The sequence below is a fragment of the Halichondria panicea genome, chromosome 10, assembly GCF_963675165.1.
Source record: "Halichondria panicea chromosome 10, odHalPani1.1, whole genome shotgun sequence".
Lineage (NCBI taxonomy): Eukaryota > Metazoa > Porifera > Demospongiae > Suberitida > Halichondriidae > Halichondria > Halichondria panicea.
Genome location: NC_087386.1, coordinates 5,115,907 through 5,130,441, shown reverse-complemented (window position 1 = coordinate 5,130,441; position 14,535 = coordinate 5,115,907). Strand labels below are relative to the sequence as shown.

General features: G+C 40.1%; 2 protein-coding genes and 1 long non-coding RNA gene across 4 annotated transcripts; 2 read left to right on the top strand and 1 right to left on the bottom strand.

The window, feature by feature from the left end:
- Positions 1 to 926: 926 nt before the first annotated feature.
- On the top strand, positions 927 to 2,409 carry LOC135342155 (uncharacterized). Its single transcript, XR_010396773.1, has 3 exons — positions 927 to 1,187; positions 1,240 to 1,933; positions 2,053 to 2,409. It is a non-coding gene; the product is annotated as an uncharacterized LOC135342155 (long non-coding RNA).
- Positions 2,410 to 3,343: 934 nt separating this feature from the next.
- On the top strand, positions 3,344 to 5,727 carry LOC135342656 (uncharacterized). Its single transcript, XM_064539452.1, has 3 exons — positions 3,344 to 3,586; positions 3,639 to 4,325; positions 4,549 to 5,727. Exons 1-3 carry the CDS (start codon positions 3,529 to 3,531, stop codon positions 5,523 to 5,525), a joined length of 1,722 nt encoding a protein of 573 aa, XP_064395522.1. The 5' UTR covers positions 3,344 to 3,528; the 3' UTR covers positions 5,526 to 5,727.
- A 1,875-nt stretch (positions 5,728 to 7,602) lies between these two features.
- On the bottom strand, positions 7,603 to 11,555 carry LOC135342615 (uncharacterized). 2 transcript variants are annotated; one of them, XM_064539399.1, is made up of 12 exons: positions 11,364 to 11,555; positions 10,469 to 11,284; positions 10,193 to 10,374; positions 9,815 to 9,952; positions 9,075 to 9,214; positions 8,725 to 8,935; positions 8,591 to 8,658; positions 8,378 to 8,534; positions 8,238 to 8,330; positions 8,068 to 8,181; positions 7,925 to 8,010; positions 7,603 to 7,857 (listed from the first exon to the last, which is right to left on the bottom strand). In XM_064539399.1, the coding sequence occupies exons 1-12, from the start codon at positions 11,422 to 11,424 to the stop codon at positions 7,659 to 7,661; spliced, it is 2,265 nt and encodes a 754-aa protein (XP_064395469.1). In that variant the 5' UTR covers positions 11,425 to 11,555; the 3' UTR covers positions 7,603 to 7,658. The 2 variants fall into 2 exon arrangements, with proteins under 2 accessions (XP_064395469.1, XP_064395470.1); XM_064539400.1 differs by having other exon boundaries at positions 8,378 to 8,531; positions 11,364 to 11,551.
- Positions 11,556 to 14,535: the final 2,980 nt, after the last annotated feature.

The window sequence follows — 14,535 nt, the reverse complement described above, 5'->3', positions numbered from 1 at the left end:
TGTGAGTGTGTGGGGGAGCAAGCTATGTTCCTGTCCCTGTACAATTAATCCTCATACCCCCCTGTGATGAGAGCACCCCCTGCATGTATATATAGTCTGTCATCAGCTGGATCCACAAAGTGAAGTTTAAAAGCCAGACTGTTAAAGATTACTATGTGGCTGTACGTTGCGCCTAAAGTATGTGTACCAGAAATGGATAGTTCTCACCACTTGTTTACTGTAACAGTGCTTATGCCTGTGCATGTTGAAACTGAAACAGTACCATTAATTGCATATACCCATCAAACAGTTTTGCAAACATGCATTCTGTACTTTGTAAGCTAATTGTGTTTTGCACAATCATGCAAACTCAATCGAAGTCTTTAGAGGGGGCGTTTAATTCAGGAGGGCGTTTATTGTTATGTCTACTCCAAAACTCTTGCACAGCAGCAGTTATTGTGCTCTTCTTGGGCTGCTGTCTCAGCTTAAATCTATTTCTCAGCTTAAATTTAAGTCACAGGAGTGCCCTCTGTGTCGGTATCTCTCTCTCTGCCATCGATGCATCATAAAAAGTATTATTATTCTTCTGCCATGCTTGCAACTGGGTTCCATGCAGAGGAGGTACGACATCTGCGTGTCGTCATCTGCATGTCTTTAACACATACATTCCGAACTTTGACCTAAGGAATGTGTGTCTAAAAACGTTTCCTTTGACACGCGGATGTCGTACCTCCTCTGGGTTCCATGTGCTATTTCAGCTCCACCCACAGTGCCACACCCCATATATGGGCGATTATTTAAGATGGGCGTTTATTGACAAAGACAGAGCTTTTACCCTGGGCATTTAAACGAGATGGGCGTTTATTCAAGGAGGGCGTTTAATCAAGTAAATACGGTATGCATGTCAATGTGATGCATGTTTTTCTAATGTTATACAGGGAGTAAAAGCTGTTTATTCTGACTAAGCTATGCCGTTATAATTATTATATAACCCTGTTTAATATATAACAGGATATAGGGAATGCGTTCTTTCAGTATGTTCTACATTAGCTATAATTATGGACTTTACGATAAAGCTAACAGACTGCTTCACTGCTTAAGTCGAGCCATAGTGATCGACCGATACTATTATAGCTGTGAGTAAAATAATTTTATTGTTCTTGCTAGTGCTACTGGTATACCCTCCTCAATGGGACAGAACTGTTCAGGTAACATAATTATTATTGTAGTTCAAAATTTAATTCATTGAATTGGTTCTAGAGCAATGCTGTTACTGGTATAAGCAAGTATCGCGCAACTATAGTGACTGCCATGTGTCATACAATGGAACTGCTGTCTTAACATGTGAAGTATATGCTCCACGTGATAGTAGCAACAATTCATTGGCAACAGTAAAATGGTACAGAAACAACGAATCTGTGATCGAGAATGTCACTGATAGAAATGAAAATTCCAAAACGTCAACTAAAAATGAATTTAATTCGTCTAACACTTCAATGAATGGACTCTTTGAAGACAGATATCAACTAATCATTCGTAATGTCAATTTTTCAGACAGTGGTGTTTACTGGTGTCAACTTTCAGCTGACGGATTTTGCTTCATCCCATCAGTGTATGTGAATATTACTTTCAATACAAGCTCTGGTTGTTTAGAATATAATTATCAGCAAAGTCCAGTTTGCGCAGTAGACAATTCTCCATACTGTCAAGTAACACCAACTCCTCCTTTTGTGAACAATTCCACTCCTACAGTTATGGCCAACATTTTGTTAACTAGTTCACTGATATCAATGTCTCCTCAAATCCCACATCACCAACCAACTGAAGAGTTGGTTGGTTCATTATCATTCATCATTGTTCTGCTAGCTGCATGTGATGCTACTCGTCACTATTTCAATATTTGCATTGGCCTGGACGAGACGAGATAAGAAGAACCAGTGTGAAACTTGCAGAAGTAAGCTCGCGGGATAAGATGTTAACATACCTGAATATTAATGTACATAACATGTTGCATTGCATGCTTTAATACAATGCTTATCTATATATACAATGTCACACTGTCTACACATGCAGATAAAGGAGCTGCTACAATATTGACGGAACATCCAAATGATGGTGGACCAGTTGAGGATCCTTACCACTCTCTGCCAAATTCATCTCAAATAACAAACCTGGCTACTACCCCAGCCAAAAACAAAACACAGTCGTACGAGGCAATTGACATAACGAAAGTGGACTATATTAGTGTGTATAGTGTACCGAATGAACTTTAAAAAAAACACTTTTGGAGGTGTACATGTTCCGTGGTTCGATTGAACTCCTACTTAGTTATAGATTTACAACACTCCCATACTCTTTAGCAATCATTTTGTACCGAAGGCCTTATTGTGTGTGTTTACCACGAGGTACATACGTAGAGATATCTGACAATGTCATGGCTTCTAGAAAAGAAATATCAATAGCCCCTGAATGAAGTACTTCAGTCCTAGTGTACATTCTAGTCTAAATGATAATCGCACCGATCATACATGTAAGTGATCCTGGTGAGTCTGATATGGAACCCCCCTGTGTCAAATCTGGGTACGATGTTCTGTCAATAATGTATCCGTTGTCTAATCCATGCAAGAACATGAATCAAAGCGACCTTATAAGGAAGTACAGTGTACAAAACTGTACCAGTGATAATTAATATGAAACAATAAGCAAACTAAGTAAAAGTTGCTGTCAGCAACACTTTTGCTTATCATACTATTCTGAACTCTGTCTTTATACATGATCTGTAGTTGGTTATCAGCTACGTCACAAAGTTGGCATACTGATTATTATAAGGATCACAACGTTGTGGTAGAAATGGATATTTTAACAGTAGAGACTTTGTTGCTTACCGTAATGTGCCAAGCTGCTCTTGTTTTGTACATACGTTTGTGATCTAGAGGGAGGGTGCCCGTGAGTGTGGGGGAGCAAGCTATGTCCCTGTCCCTGTCCAATTAATACACACGCTCCCCTGTGGTGAGAGCACCCCCTGCATGTGTGTAGTCTGTCACCAAGTGAAGTTTAAAAGCCAGACTGTTAAAGATTACTATGTGGCTGTTGCACCTAAAGTATGTGTACCAGAAATGGATAGTTCTCACCACTTGTTTACTGTAACAGTGCTTATGCCTGTGCATGTTGAAACTGAACAGTACCATTAATTGCATATACCCATCAAACAGTTTTGCAAACATTCTGTACTTTGTAAGCTAATTGTGTTTTGCACAATCATGCAAACTCAATAACAGTCTCTACTACCACACTATGTAGATCTATGTACCACACAAGTTTCCTTGAGTATGCATGTCAATATGATGCAAGTTTTCCTAATGTTATACAGGAAATAAAATCTGTTTATTCTGACTAAGCTATGCTGTTATATATATAACAGGATATGGAATGCTTCTTTCAGTATACTGCATTAGCTATATGGACTTTACAATAAACTAACAGACTGCTTCACTGCTTAAAGTCGAGCCATAGTGATCGACCGATACTATTATAGCTGCGAGTAATATAATGTTGTTGTTCCTGCTAGTGCTACTGGTACCCTCCTCAATGGGACAGAACTGTTCAGGTAACATAATTATTATTGTAGTTCAAAATTTGATTCATTGAATTGATTCTAGAGCGATGCTGTTACTGGTATAAGCAAGTATCCCGCAACTATAGTGACTGCCATGTGTCATACAATGGAACTGCTGTCTTAACATGTGAAGTATATGCTCCACGCGATAGTAGCAACAATTCATTGGCAACAGTAAAATGGTACAGAAACAACGGATCTGTGATCGAGAATGTCACTGATAGATATGAAAATTCTAAAACGTCAACTAAAAATGAATTTAATTCGTCTAACACTTCAATGAATGGACTCTTTGAAGACAGATATCAACTAATTATTAATAACATAAATTCCTCAGACAGTGGTGTTTACTGGTGTCAACTTTCAGCTGACGGGTTTTGCTTCATCCCATCAGCGTATGTGAATATTACCGTCAATACAAGCTCTGGTTATTCAGAATATAATTATCAGCAAAGTCCAGTTTGCGCAGTAGACAATTCTTCATCTTGTCAAGTAATACCAACCTCTTCAATAAATACCGTGTCATCAACCACACTACCAGTGTCTACTCCGCCAGCAACACCCACTCAACCAGAACTATGTCGTGGTAAGCTAGAATTAACAAACTTAGGATTTGTAGCCTGTCTTGGAGTGACAGTACCAGCTGCGGGATTCACACTCATACTGATGGTCATTCTGATCTGCTGTGCTGGAATCTGTATATGCTGGAGAAAGAAAACTAGAAGAAAAGGTTGGAATGGAAATAGGAGAAGCACTGATGAATGCATGTAACGCTTCTTCATTGAAGCATTGTTTGTTGTAATTGTTGTGGTCCTAGGTGGTTGTAAGACGACCTTTTGTAGCGGGAACCCACAACTTGTTAATTTACTTAGGCCATCTTGACCAAAATCCTTGTCACTAGGAACTTTAGTATCTTGCATAATTATAATTATTATCTCTCTTATACATTGCAGTTGTACAAAGTGTTGCTCAAACTGAAATGGATCATACCTCAGATAGATATAATGCTCAAGTTGTGCGTCTCAAAAGAAGGAAAGTCCACCAGTACGAAGATGTGGAAAACCCACGACCCACTGAAGAGCCAGCCAGTGATCGTAAAAGAGCACTTACAGACTGTGATAAAATGGTAGAGCATGAGTACAATGAGCTGGAGCATCAAGCAGAAACCAATGTCCTCCAAACAACTGACCTAGAAGAAGATCAGGGTGAACCACACACGTATGAAATTATTTTGGCTGTGGGTCAAGACAAAGACAAAACTGCTGTCAATACGAAACAGCAACTGCAAATTGAAAGCTCACAATATTATGAAGATGTTTGTGATAATAAACTGTCAAAACAACCACAATGTTCTTTCGATAGCTTTTCCACTAGCCGTTTATCTCAGAATCAATACAATGTTCTTGATCATTCCCTTGTTAGTAATCCAGGCCAAAAGGCCACCATTAAAGCTGAGGACTCCATGGAAGATCATCGCTACAGCAGAACACATGCACACAAGTTGACATTGATGGGAAACTCAGTTGAAGAAACATCTCAAGACAACCAATATGAAAATCTTGGCAGCGTAGTGAAGACATCTCAGCAACAGAATACACTTGCAAATGAATCATCTGGTAGCTGTGAGTATCATATTCTTGAGGAAGCTGTTTCAAACGGTACCACCATCGCCATCACTTCAAACGAGCCGAAACAGACTCCACCTATCCCTAAACGCAAATCAAGCACAACTGTTCCGGCTTATGGTATACTCAATTATAATGATCCCAGTCAGCAAAACATCAAAATCCAAGAACAGCTCTTAGATCAATCGAGAAGTGAGGAAGGGAAAGAGAGAGTATTCGATGACCCACAATACGATATCTTCCCTACTGCACCGAAAGTGTTAGAGGATAAACTGGAGCACAGAAAAGAAGCTGCTCGTACATGAAGTGTGGATATACACTGACTAATTGATCAACCTTGTAGAGGGCAAATTATAGAGACTTGAATTCATCATTAATTTGGGTACATGCATGCAATGTTAATTTTGAACTGCATATAATTATTGTGTATGTGCTCCAAAATTCACTGCATGTGATATATTGTAACTTTCAAGTACAAAAAAGATCCCACTGGTAATTAGAGTTTTGTGTGTACATAATTGTAATGTTGACTTATAGTTCAAAGCGGTATGCCAAAATAAACGATTGCTGTAAAAGGGAAAAATAAGTATGGCAGCTGCACAAAGCAGGATAGTTCCCACTTTGCTATTGGATCTCATTCCTTCAGAGCAATGCTGTTACTGGTATATATCGCGTAGTACCCGGCAACAACAGTGACTGTCATGTGTCACAATTTAGATGGAACTGGTGTCCTAAGTTGTGTTGCTCCACTTGATAGTAACAAACATTTTACAGAAACAGTATAAAGTGGTACAGAATATGTGGTTCAGGATATCTCTGAAGGTATGAAAATTGTGCACTTTTAACACTCAACAACTTTTAACAATCAATGGACTCTTTGATCATTCGTAAGCGGTAATTTACTGGTGTCAACTTTCAGCTGACGAGTTTTGCTTCATTCCTTCAGCGTATGTAAATATTACAGTCTACACTAAGATTCCCAGAAGTGTGTATTATCTCAATCTTTATGGATATTCATAGTTTGCGGTAGTAACAGAAATAGTAACACTCCTTTTGTCAAGGATAACTTTTCGTGCCTATAACACTATTAGGATATAGAAATAATGCTGAATAAATAAGCTACTGAATGATATCAAAATAAAGTGGTAAAAAGGAAAGAAAACTTGTGATATTAATTTTTCTGTGACTTCGATTTCTGGGAATCAGTACCATATGCTGGACAGACAATACTGGTAACTATACAAACGAGAACACTGTATGATGACCCAGCTGGTTTGACCAAGATACAACAATTTTACATGCATGCAGTGTTTAAAACAAGTAGACTCTACGTACTTGTTTTGAACGTACACTGCATGCACCAGTATAAAACTTTCAGTGAGAACATTTCAACACACACATTACAATGCTACTGTGTCACTAAGATTAAATGTGGTTTGCAGGCTATTACATCATCACTAGATCTAGTAGATCTCCCAAGGCCAAGGGCGTATAAAAAGAGAGAGTAGATCTTATCTAGGTAGTGTGCTCATGTGTATTTAGTGTGTGTGTGTGTAAAGTGTATCTAGAAAGTGAAAGTACTAAGAGAAGGTAGTGATATGGGAGTAATCACTGCATGTAATTAGCGTAAATGTATGTAATCACCACTCGTTACGGTGATTACATACATTACGCTACTTACAGTGATTGCCGTATAGAGGGTAATTTTTGTGGGGTAAAAAGTTATTTTCGTGGGCAAGCTGACCTCCACGAAATTTTAACATAGGCGTGGCTTTACTGGAACGTATAAATGCACAGGCAACGAGACTAAATGAAATTTTTACTCACGAAAATTACCAGCTATACGGTACTCCCATTACACCCATTACATTGATTCATGACCTCATTACAATGACTTTGACATCACTGCATTCTCTTGGTACTTTCACTTTCTAGATACACTTTACACGAACCCACTACCCATCTATTCTATAGAGCATAGATGCCCTTCATAGCAGAAAAATCCTATAGAAGTGATTCACAGTTCTTGGAATTTTATGATTTTCTTTGTCAACTGATTGTCTGATCAGATTTTCTTTGTCAGCCGCTAGTATATAGTAGATCCAGGTATACTGAGAATGTTGAGGCTGATGTACTGCCTAGTATGTAGCTGGTAAAAGATGTTAGGGACTATACTGGAAACCAGTTCTTATCACGATTCCGAGGGAGATTGATCCCAATGATATCTCCTACCTCAATGTCAATGGATGGACTGATGGTACACTTCCAGACATTAATAGGTAGATCTAACTGTGTGCATCCGATTGGGAATGGGTAGTAACTTCATTGGACGTGGGGGCAGTGGCTATAGTGTGCGTAACATTTTAGCCCACATAATTTGATCAAAAAATTAAGTGTAGAGGGTATTGTACACGCATGATGAGCAGAAATAATTGTATTCAATTGTTTGGTTGCTTCATATATGCATTCTGCAAGTCAGTGTACAAGTTCTTTGCTGCCTCCAATGACGCCCCCACCACCGTCACCTGCGGCCCCACTCCACTGTCAGTCTTATTCCAGAGTAGCAGTTCAAAGTCCGCCTGTGAGAGCATCTCCACCAGCTGGTGGAACGAGGGACGTCTTGACGTCTCAGAATGCCTGCAGTGTGCAGAACATGGAGTATTATTAATTTTGACTGATAGTAGAAGTACAAAGAAGCACTCACCAGCACTCAATCATGAGCTTGTACAGCTCTCGAGGGCACCCAGGTGGAGGTGGCAATCGAACTCCTTTGTCTACCATCTTGATCGTCTGTATATAATACGTTATTTACAACAATTATCAAGCTGTACTGAATGTAAAATATACCTCCACGTTTGAAGAATCTTCAAATGGTTTGTGCCCCAGACTCCATATCTCGTACATGACACAACCAAAGCTCCACACATCACTGGCCACTGAATACTTTTTGAAATTGAGAGCCTATACAGTAAAGCAGAACATGACCCACCCTAACTTGAGCAACGGTATACACTCACCTCTGGGGCTGTCCACTTGACAGGTATCTTACCTCCTTGGGACACATAGTAACTCTCGTCCATCAGATCACGTGACATACCAAAATCACTTATCTGTGAATTCGTTAGTTAATTTCAACACTATGTATATAGTTCCACACCTTGCACACTTTGTCCTCTGACACCAGTATGTTCCTGGCTGCGAGATCTCTGTGCACAAACGCTTTCCTGGCTAGATAGTCCATTCCACTCGAGATTTGCTGGCAGAACTTCAACAATAGTTTAGGAGTGTTTGAAGGAACCATCTCTCCTGATCTGCTATCACATAGGTACAAGACATTGACAGCTGTATGCAATTATAGGATAGCACTTACTCTGGTTGCATCTTTATGAGAAAGTTTCGCAAGTCTCCATTTGACAGCAAATCCAAAACAATCATCACCTATCAATGATAGTCTTTCAAACAGCAATTGATTCGAATGTGCTAATTTTAATAGTGCTAACTCACTGGTTCCCCCACAGTAACCACTCCGTACAGCTTGACCACGTTGGGATGTCTGAACTGACCCATGATGGCCGCCTCCTGGAGGAACTTGACTTTGTCTTCCTCATCTTTGCTCTGGTTGATCTTGATGGCCACCTCTATAGCTCCCCCCGGGCTCTGCCACACACCCTTGTTGACTGTACCAAACGCTCCACTTCCTAGAAACTCGGTTATCCTGTAAAAACAATAAGATTTCACACATTTCCATAGCTAGCACCACTCTGTACAGGCCTATAATTCTATAGCCTCTTCAGCCTCTTGCTTTAGCAGCCTTGTTACTGGAAGAAGCTTAATTTGAATACAAAAAGTATTACTGTATTTGTTCTCTGAGTATCTCCCGATACTTCCTTGCTGCCAGCTGCTCGTAGAGTTCGTTAGCCATTGAGGACGGTGCCCAGTACGTCTCACACTCCTCAAAGAACTTGGGAGCTGGTCCCGCATAGCTGTACTGGGACTGTGTGTGAAGGTAATGTGGGTATGTGGGCGTGGGTGTACAGAAAGCAAGCAATTGTATCACGGGTAGTATATGCAGAATCAGCATGAAGCAAGTGCATGCATATGTGATTTGGGAAGAATTAGATGTACAATCAGTGTCCATTGTAATGAAAACATGTTCTGTGTAAGGCTTTGAGATGATATTGTGTGTACTTTCAACTCCAATGGATATAGTGAAAGCACTGCACTTGCACATAAAGGAGAGCAATGCAAGTCAATAAAGGTGAGATGACAACGTCAATATTGAATGTCCAGATATGAAGTCCTCGATTGACACCTTAGTATAAATTTCACGTGTACCGGATATATATCTGTAATGAACTGAACTTACCACATTACTTTCTTCATACTTTCACCTATACTCATGCATTATAGTGTCAATGGTGGAGAAACTAACCCACACACACACGTACTACAGACTAGGCACGCACGCACGCACGCACGCACGCACGCACACACACACACACACACACACACACACACACACACACGTGTACTACACACTAGGCAAACAACACACACACACACACACACACTATGAATAATATTATGAGCTCACAGTTTTGATGGCAGCATAGAGCTCTTTCCCAGAGACACCATTCTGAGTCGAGGCCTTGCTCCTCTGCTCTTGTGATGGGACCACCAACCCCCACTCTCCAGGGGGGAGGATCCCCTGCAGTGGGTGAGGGCTGACCCCCTACATTGCGGCAAACAACACTTGCTTAACACACTTTCATTTCACAGCTTTCATCATAAACTGACAAAGCAAAATAAACAACAATTCTACTCCAACACTTTAAGTATCACATTCTAAAATTCGTACAGCTCAGAATAGGATCTATTTTGCTCATTAACAGTTTGGACTAAATACGAAGAATACAACCACACGAAAATAACCTGCTATACGATAATAATAGTCATACCGTACACAACACACCTTTCCCAGAGTAGACACTGGGATTTTGTATTCCATAGTTGCGATGGGGATGTCATGTTCAAAGAGGGGTGGTACAGGAGGAGTGGAGCAATAATCATTTGGATTAATTGTTGTTTCATAATCCCCCATGGGTTGATTATCATTTATCTCGTCATAGTCACCACAACTCTCCACGCCAATATCTGTTAGTGACAATATCTGTTAGTGCATTTTTTTGATAAATACCAGCAATACACAAAGCAAAGCAAAGCTATGCACAACTGAATTTGATCTTACGGTAGTTGATATCATCCATTGGTGGAACAACAGAACCAGACTCAGTGTTTATGCAGACATCATCATATGCCATGTTCTCAATATGGGTACCACGACAACTTGCCTTGTTCATGTTATATCTACTTCTCTTTCGGTTCCACAATAAAAATATGACAACAATTACAACAATTAGCACCAACAGTAGCACACCAACCACACCACCAACTAACAGTCCAGCAATCTCTCTTGTCGGCTCAGTAGTAGTAGTAGTAGTCTCAGTGACTGTATGGAACACCGTCAAATCTATAATACTTTGTTCACGAATGTCCAGAGTAAGCACAGGTTGAGCACTGGCACTAGTAGATCCAGGTAGTACTGAGAATGTTGTGGCTGATGTACTGCATAGTATGTAGCTGGTAAAAGATGTTTGGGACGTGAAGTAAATTCCGAATGCTGAGTTCCTATCACGATTTCGAGGGAGATTGATCCCAATGATATCTCCCATCTCAACGTTGATGGATGGACTGATGGTACACTGCCAGACATTGTTAGGTAGATCTAGTTGAGTGCATCCAATTGGGAATGGGTATTCACTGATATAGTCATTGGACGTGGAGCTAGTGGGTCTCCAAATCTGTAGAATAGGGTAATTTCTATTTCCTTTCTTTCGAGTCTCTCCTGCTACAGACAATCCCACTAGCATTCCATTACAAGTAATCCTCATGGAAGGGAAGAGTCGTAGTTGCCTGGAGTTAATTGACCCCTGGAAAGGGCATGATGATGATGATGTACAGGTGTTGTTGGTAACTGAAGGAAACCCATCAAGACAGCTCTGACCTGCAGACCACAAGGAGATATAAACTATGATGCACTTATTGACCAATGCATTTTGTCACAACTGCATGGAAGTGCATACCTTGTTTGATAGTGCACAGCACAGACAGTGAGAGCAAAAGATAGACTGTAACGGTGGACATTAATTTTTGTTTGGGATGACAACTTCTTACAGACTAGCTAAAGAAACTTCTGTACCTCGGTTCATACACACAAGATCTATGAATACACTAGTCTTAATTAACAGTAGTTCCAGGAAATAAGTTTATCATCCACCCTCATGCACTCTATTGCATAACATTTAACATTTCGTGTGGTTTCACCTACGGTTTCACTGACCACAACTTCACGTAAACATTCTATATTCTATACAGAGATTTACCATGAGAGTGTGTCTGGGACAGTGGGATCTAAAGTAGGAAGAACTACTGTCAGCATCTGGCCTTACAAGTCTAGAGACGAGAAGATTAGTTGCAAGAATGTGTCACTTGTCACAATTTTACATGACATAATAGACTTTCCCAACCCATGCACCGGTTGAAAGAAGAGAGATTGTTTACAATAGCCGTTCAGTTAATGGTCTCCCTGTACCAATTAGGTTCGAACATCAATGTACCAATAGTCATCCCACACGCTGTAACTTTACGGAACAAACTTGTTAGTATACACAATATAGAAATATTGTTATACTGTCAGTGTGTTAATATTTCTGTACACATTCTTTAGGATGCACTTTACATCTAGCTACTAGCTAATTGTGTATATCCTATGCTGTAATGCTGAATTGTTATAAAATACAAATGAAAGAGTTAGTCTGATATATCGATAATAGCTAAAAAAAGTAGCGTATCCGATAGCAACATTGTCAGAAGTTGAGACTTGGTCAGAATGTGATATGGTGATTTTTTTTGTCTGCAAATTAATGATACAGCAAATGCATGCGATATGCAGTAGGAAACTAGCCTTGATCCCAGGCCGAGTTTTCGCTTTTATAACGGTTAGGCAAACAACTAGCCTAATCGTTATAAAAGCGAAAACTCGGCATGGGATCGAGGGCCTACCACGTGTATAGTTGGGCGGAGTCCAACCAACGCTGCACTCTGGGTTGGGTACTGCGGTTTTCAGAGTTCTTGCATCTCCAATGTCTAGAGCGGAAGTACCTGTCACGTGAACCGTTACGTAACAAGATTGAAGTCTAGCTTCATTCTAAACCGATTTTTTCCCAATACATGATTTGGGAGAAAATCAACCTTGGAAATAGCCTTTGCAAGCCTTTTGCATCACCACTGAAGCTATCCTTGAGATTGTAAGCACTTCTAATAGTTTTGTGAGCTACTATTAGTAACACAGGACTGGATGTCTGGAGCTAAGAGAGAGAGATTCTACTGTCTATATGACTCATCACTGACATCAGCTTGCAGCAACACAAAATGAGTAGGCAGACCGGGGTAGTCACTTCAACCAGTTCTCCTTATATAATACTGAGAAGCTACACTCTTATTTCAGACTTCTCTGGATAACTAGTAACGAATAATTTTGTCTGTAAATGAAAACTCATGTAAAAAAACTTGCCTGACTCAGCAATATTTGTGCTCCCGTGATGTTGTCCAACCTTAATGTTTGGGAATATCACGTGACCAGTGACTTCCGCTCTAGACATTGGAGATGCAAGAACTCTGAAAACCGCAGTATCACTACATGTAGCAGTTTTGTTCCACCGGTACTTGAGACAGAGTATGAATATTGTTTAATGTTAATTATTGTGGCTGACAACCGCATGGCTCAGGGGTGCGATATAAAGAAATCAATGGATGGCTATTCTAGCTGCCTAGCCTGAATCTAGCTATAGTTGTTTTGGAATTCAAGAAAGACCTCAGACTCTTAGAGAAAGTAGAAGAATACTGTAAGGCCACTCCAAGTGATACTCTGGTTTCTGGTCCTGAAGTTTTTCTAATTGCAAGCGGGCGGGCGGCTTTTCTCATTATGTCATTATCAATTTCACCTTATGAACTCATTATTTTGCAAATGAATATCATTATCACACTATTTTGTACCGCATGGACCATTCTGCGCATGCGCAGTAGAAATAATGAGATAGAAATCCAATAATGAGATATATAGAAATCCAAGAATAAAATCTGATGCGGGCGGTGGACCAGAAACCAGAGTATCACTTGGAGTGGCCTAACCTAGATTTAGTACAGGCAGAAATAAAATTTTTCATAATAGTTTATAGACATCTAGCACAAAGAGGTACAGCCAGCTATAAGACTACCCCAAGGCTTCTGGAGAAGCTTTTCGAAGACCAAAGAAGGCATACATATCACAGGTTTTGTCCAAACTAATGATCTAAATCTTAGATTGGTAGCACAACAAAACTTAAAACAAAGACAAGTCCTTTTAATTAATCAATACAAAGATACTACTGTTCAAGCTTCATTCATAGATGCTTCTTTTCTAGTAGCCTAGATATCCAGCAGGAGCTGTTTCTGCATTCTCCAGAGAAATACAGCTAAAATACAGTGTCCCAGCTTGCCTTGTCAGCTAAATTGAGCTGTAAGGTAGCCTCGATTCCAGGCAGATTAAAATACGTGGTACCTATTGCAGGGGTGATAGTGCGCATGCGTTAGTTTATTCTCCAGAATCTGGGGAATCCCCTTTTTCTTTCTCTCATCTATTTTTTATCTTTGTACATCAGCTTAGCTCTCTATTGCGTTGTTCCAGAAGGCTTTCACACTAGTCTGAAGCCAGAAGAGGCTCTCATCTACCTCTATGACGGTTGTATGGTCAGGATGTCTTACCTTGGATCTGTACAGACTATGGGAAGTGTATGGTGCCTCAAACTGCTACTTGCGAAGACAACCCGGCTATAGGACCATCCTAGACGTAGATGAGAACCTCTTCTGTCTTAAAACTAGTGTTCAAGCCTTCTAGACCAACGCAATAGACGGCATAAGCCACAGCTTTACAGAACTCAGTCATAGAGATAAAGTATTACGGAACATATTTTTAGTAAACGGACTAATTTCCTGTGTAATTTACTAAGGTTTACGTTCGTAGTACGATTACCCATATTCTGGGTAATTTGAAGCGCATGCGCACTATCACCCCTGCAATAGGTACCAGGCCGTATTTTAATCGGCCTTGAATCGAGGCTAGCTGTAAGGTTTCCCACTTGAACGCAGCAATCTGATTGGGCTGCAAATTTCTTGCAGTATGGAACGCCGTTTGCGACAAAATTCAGGCAGAATCTG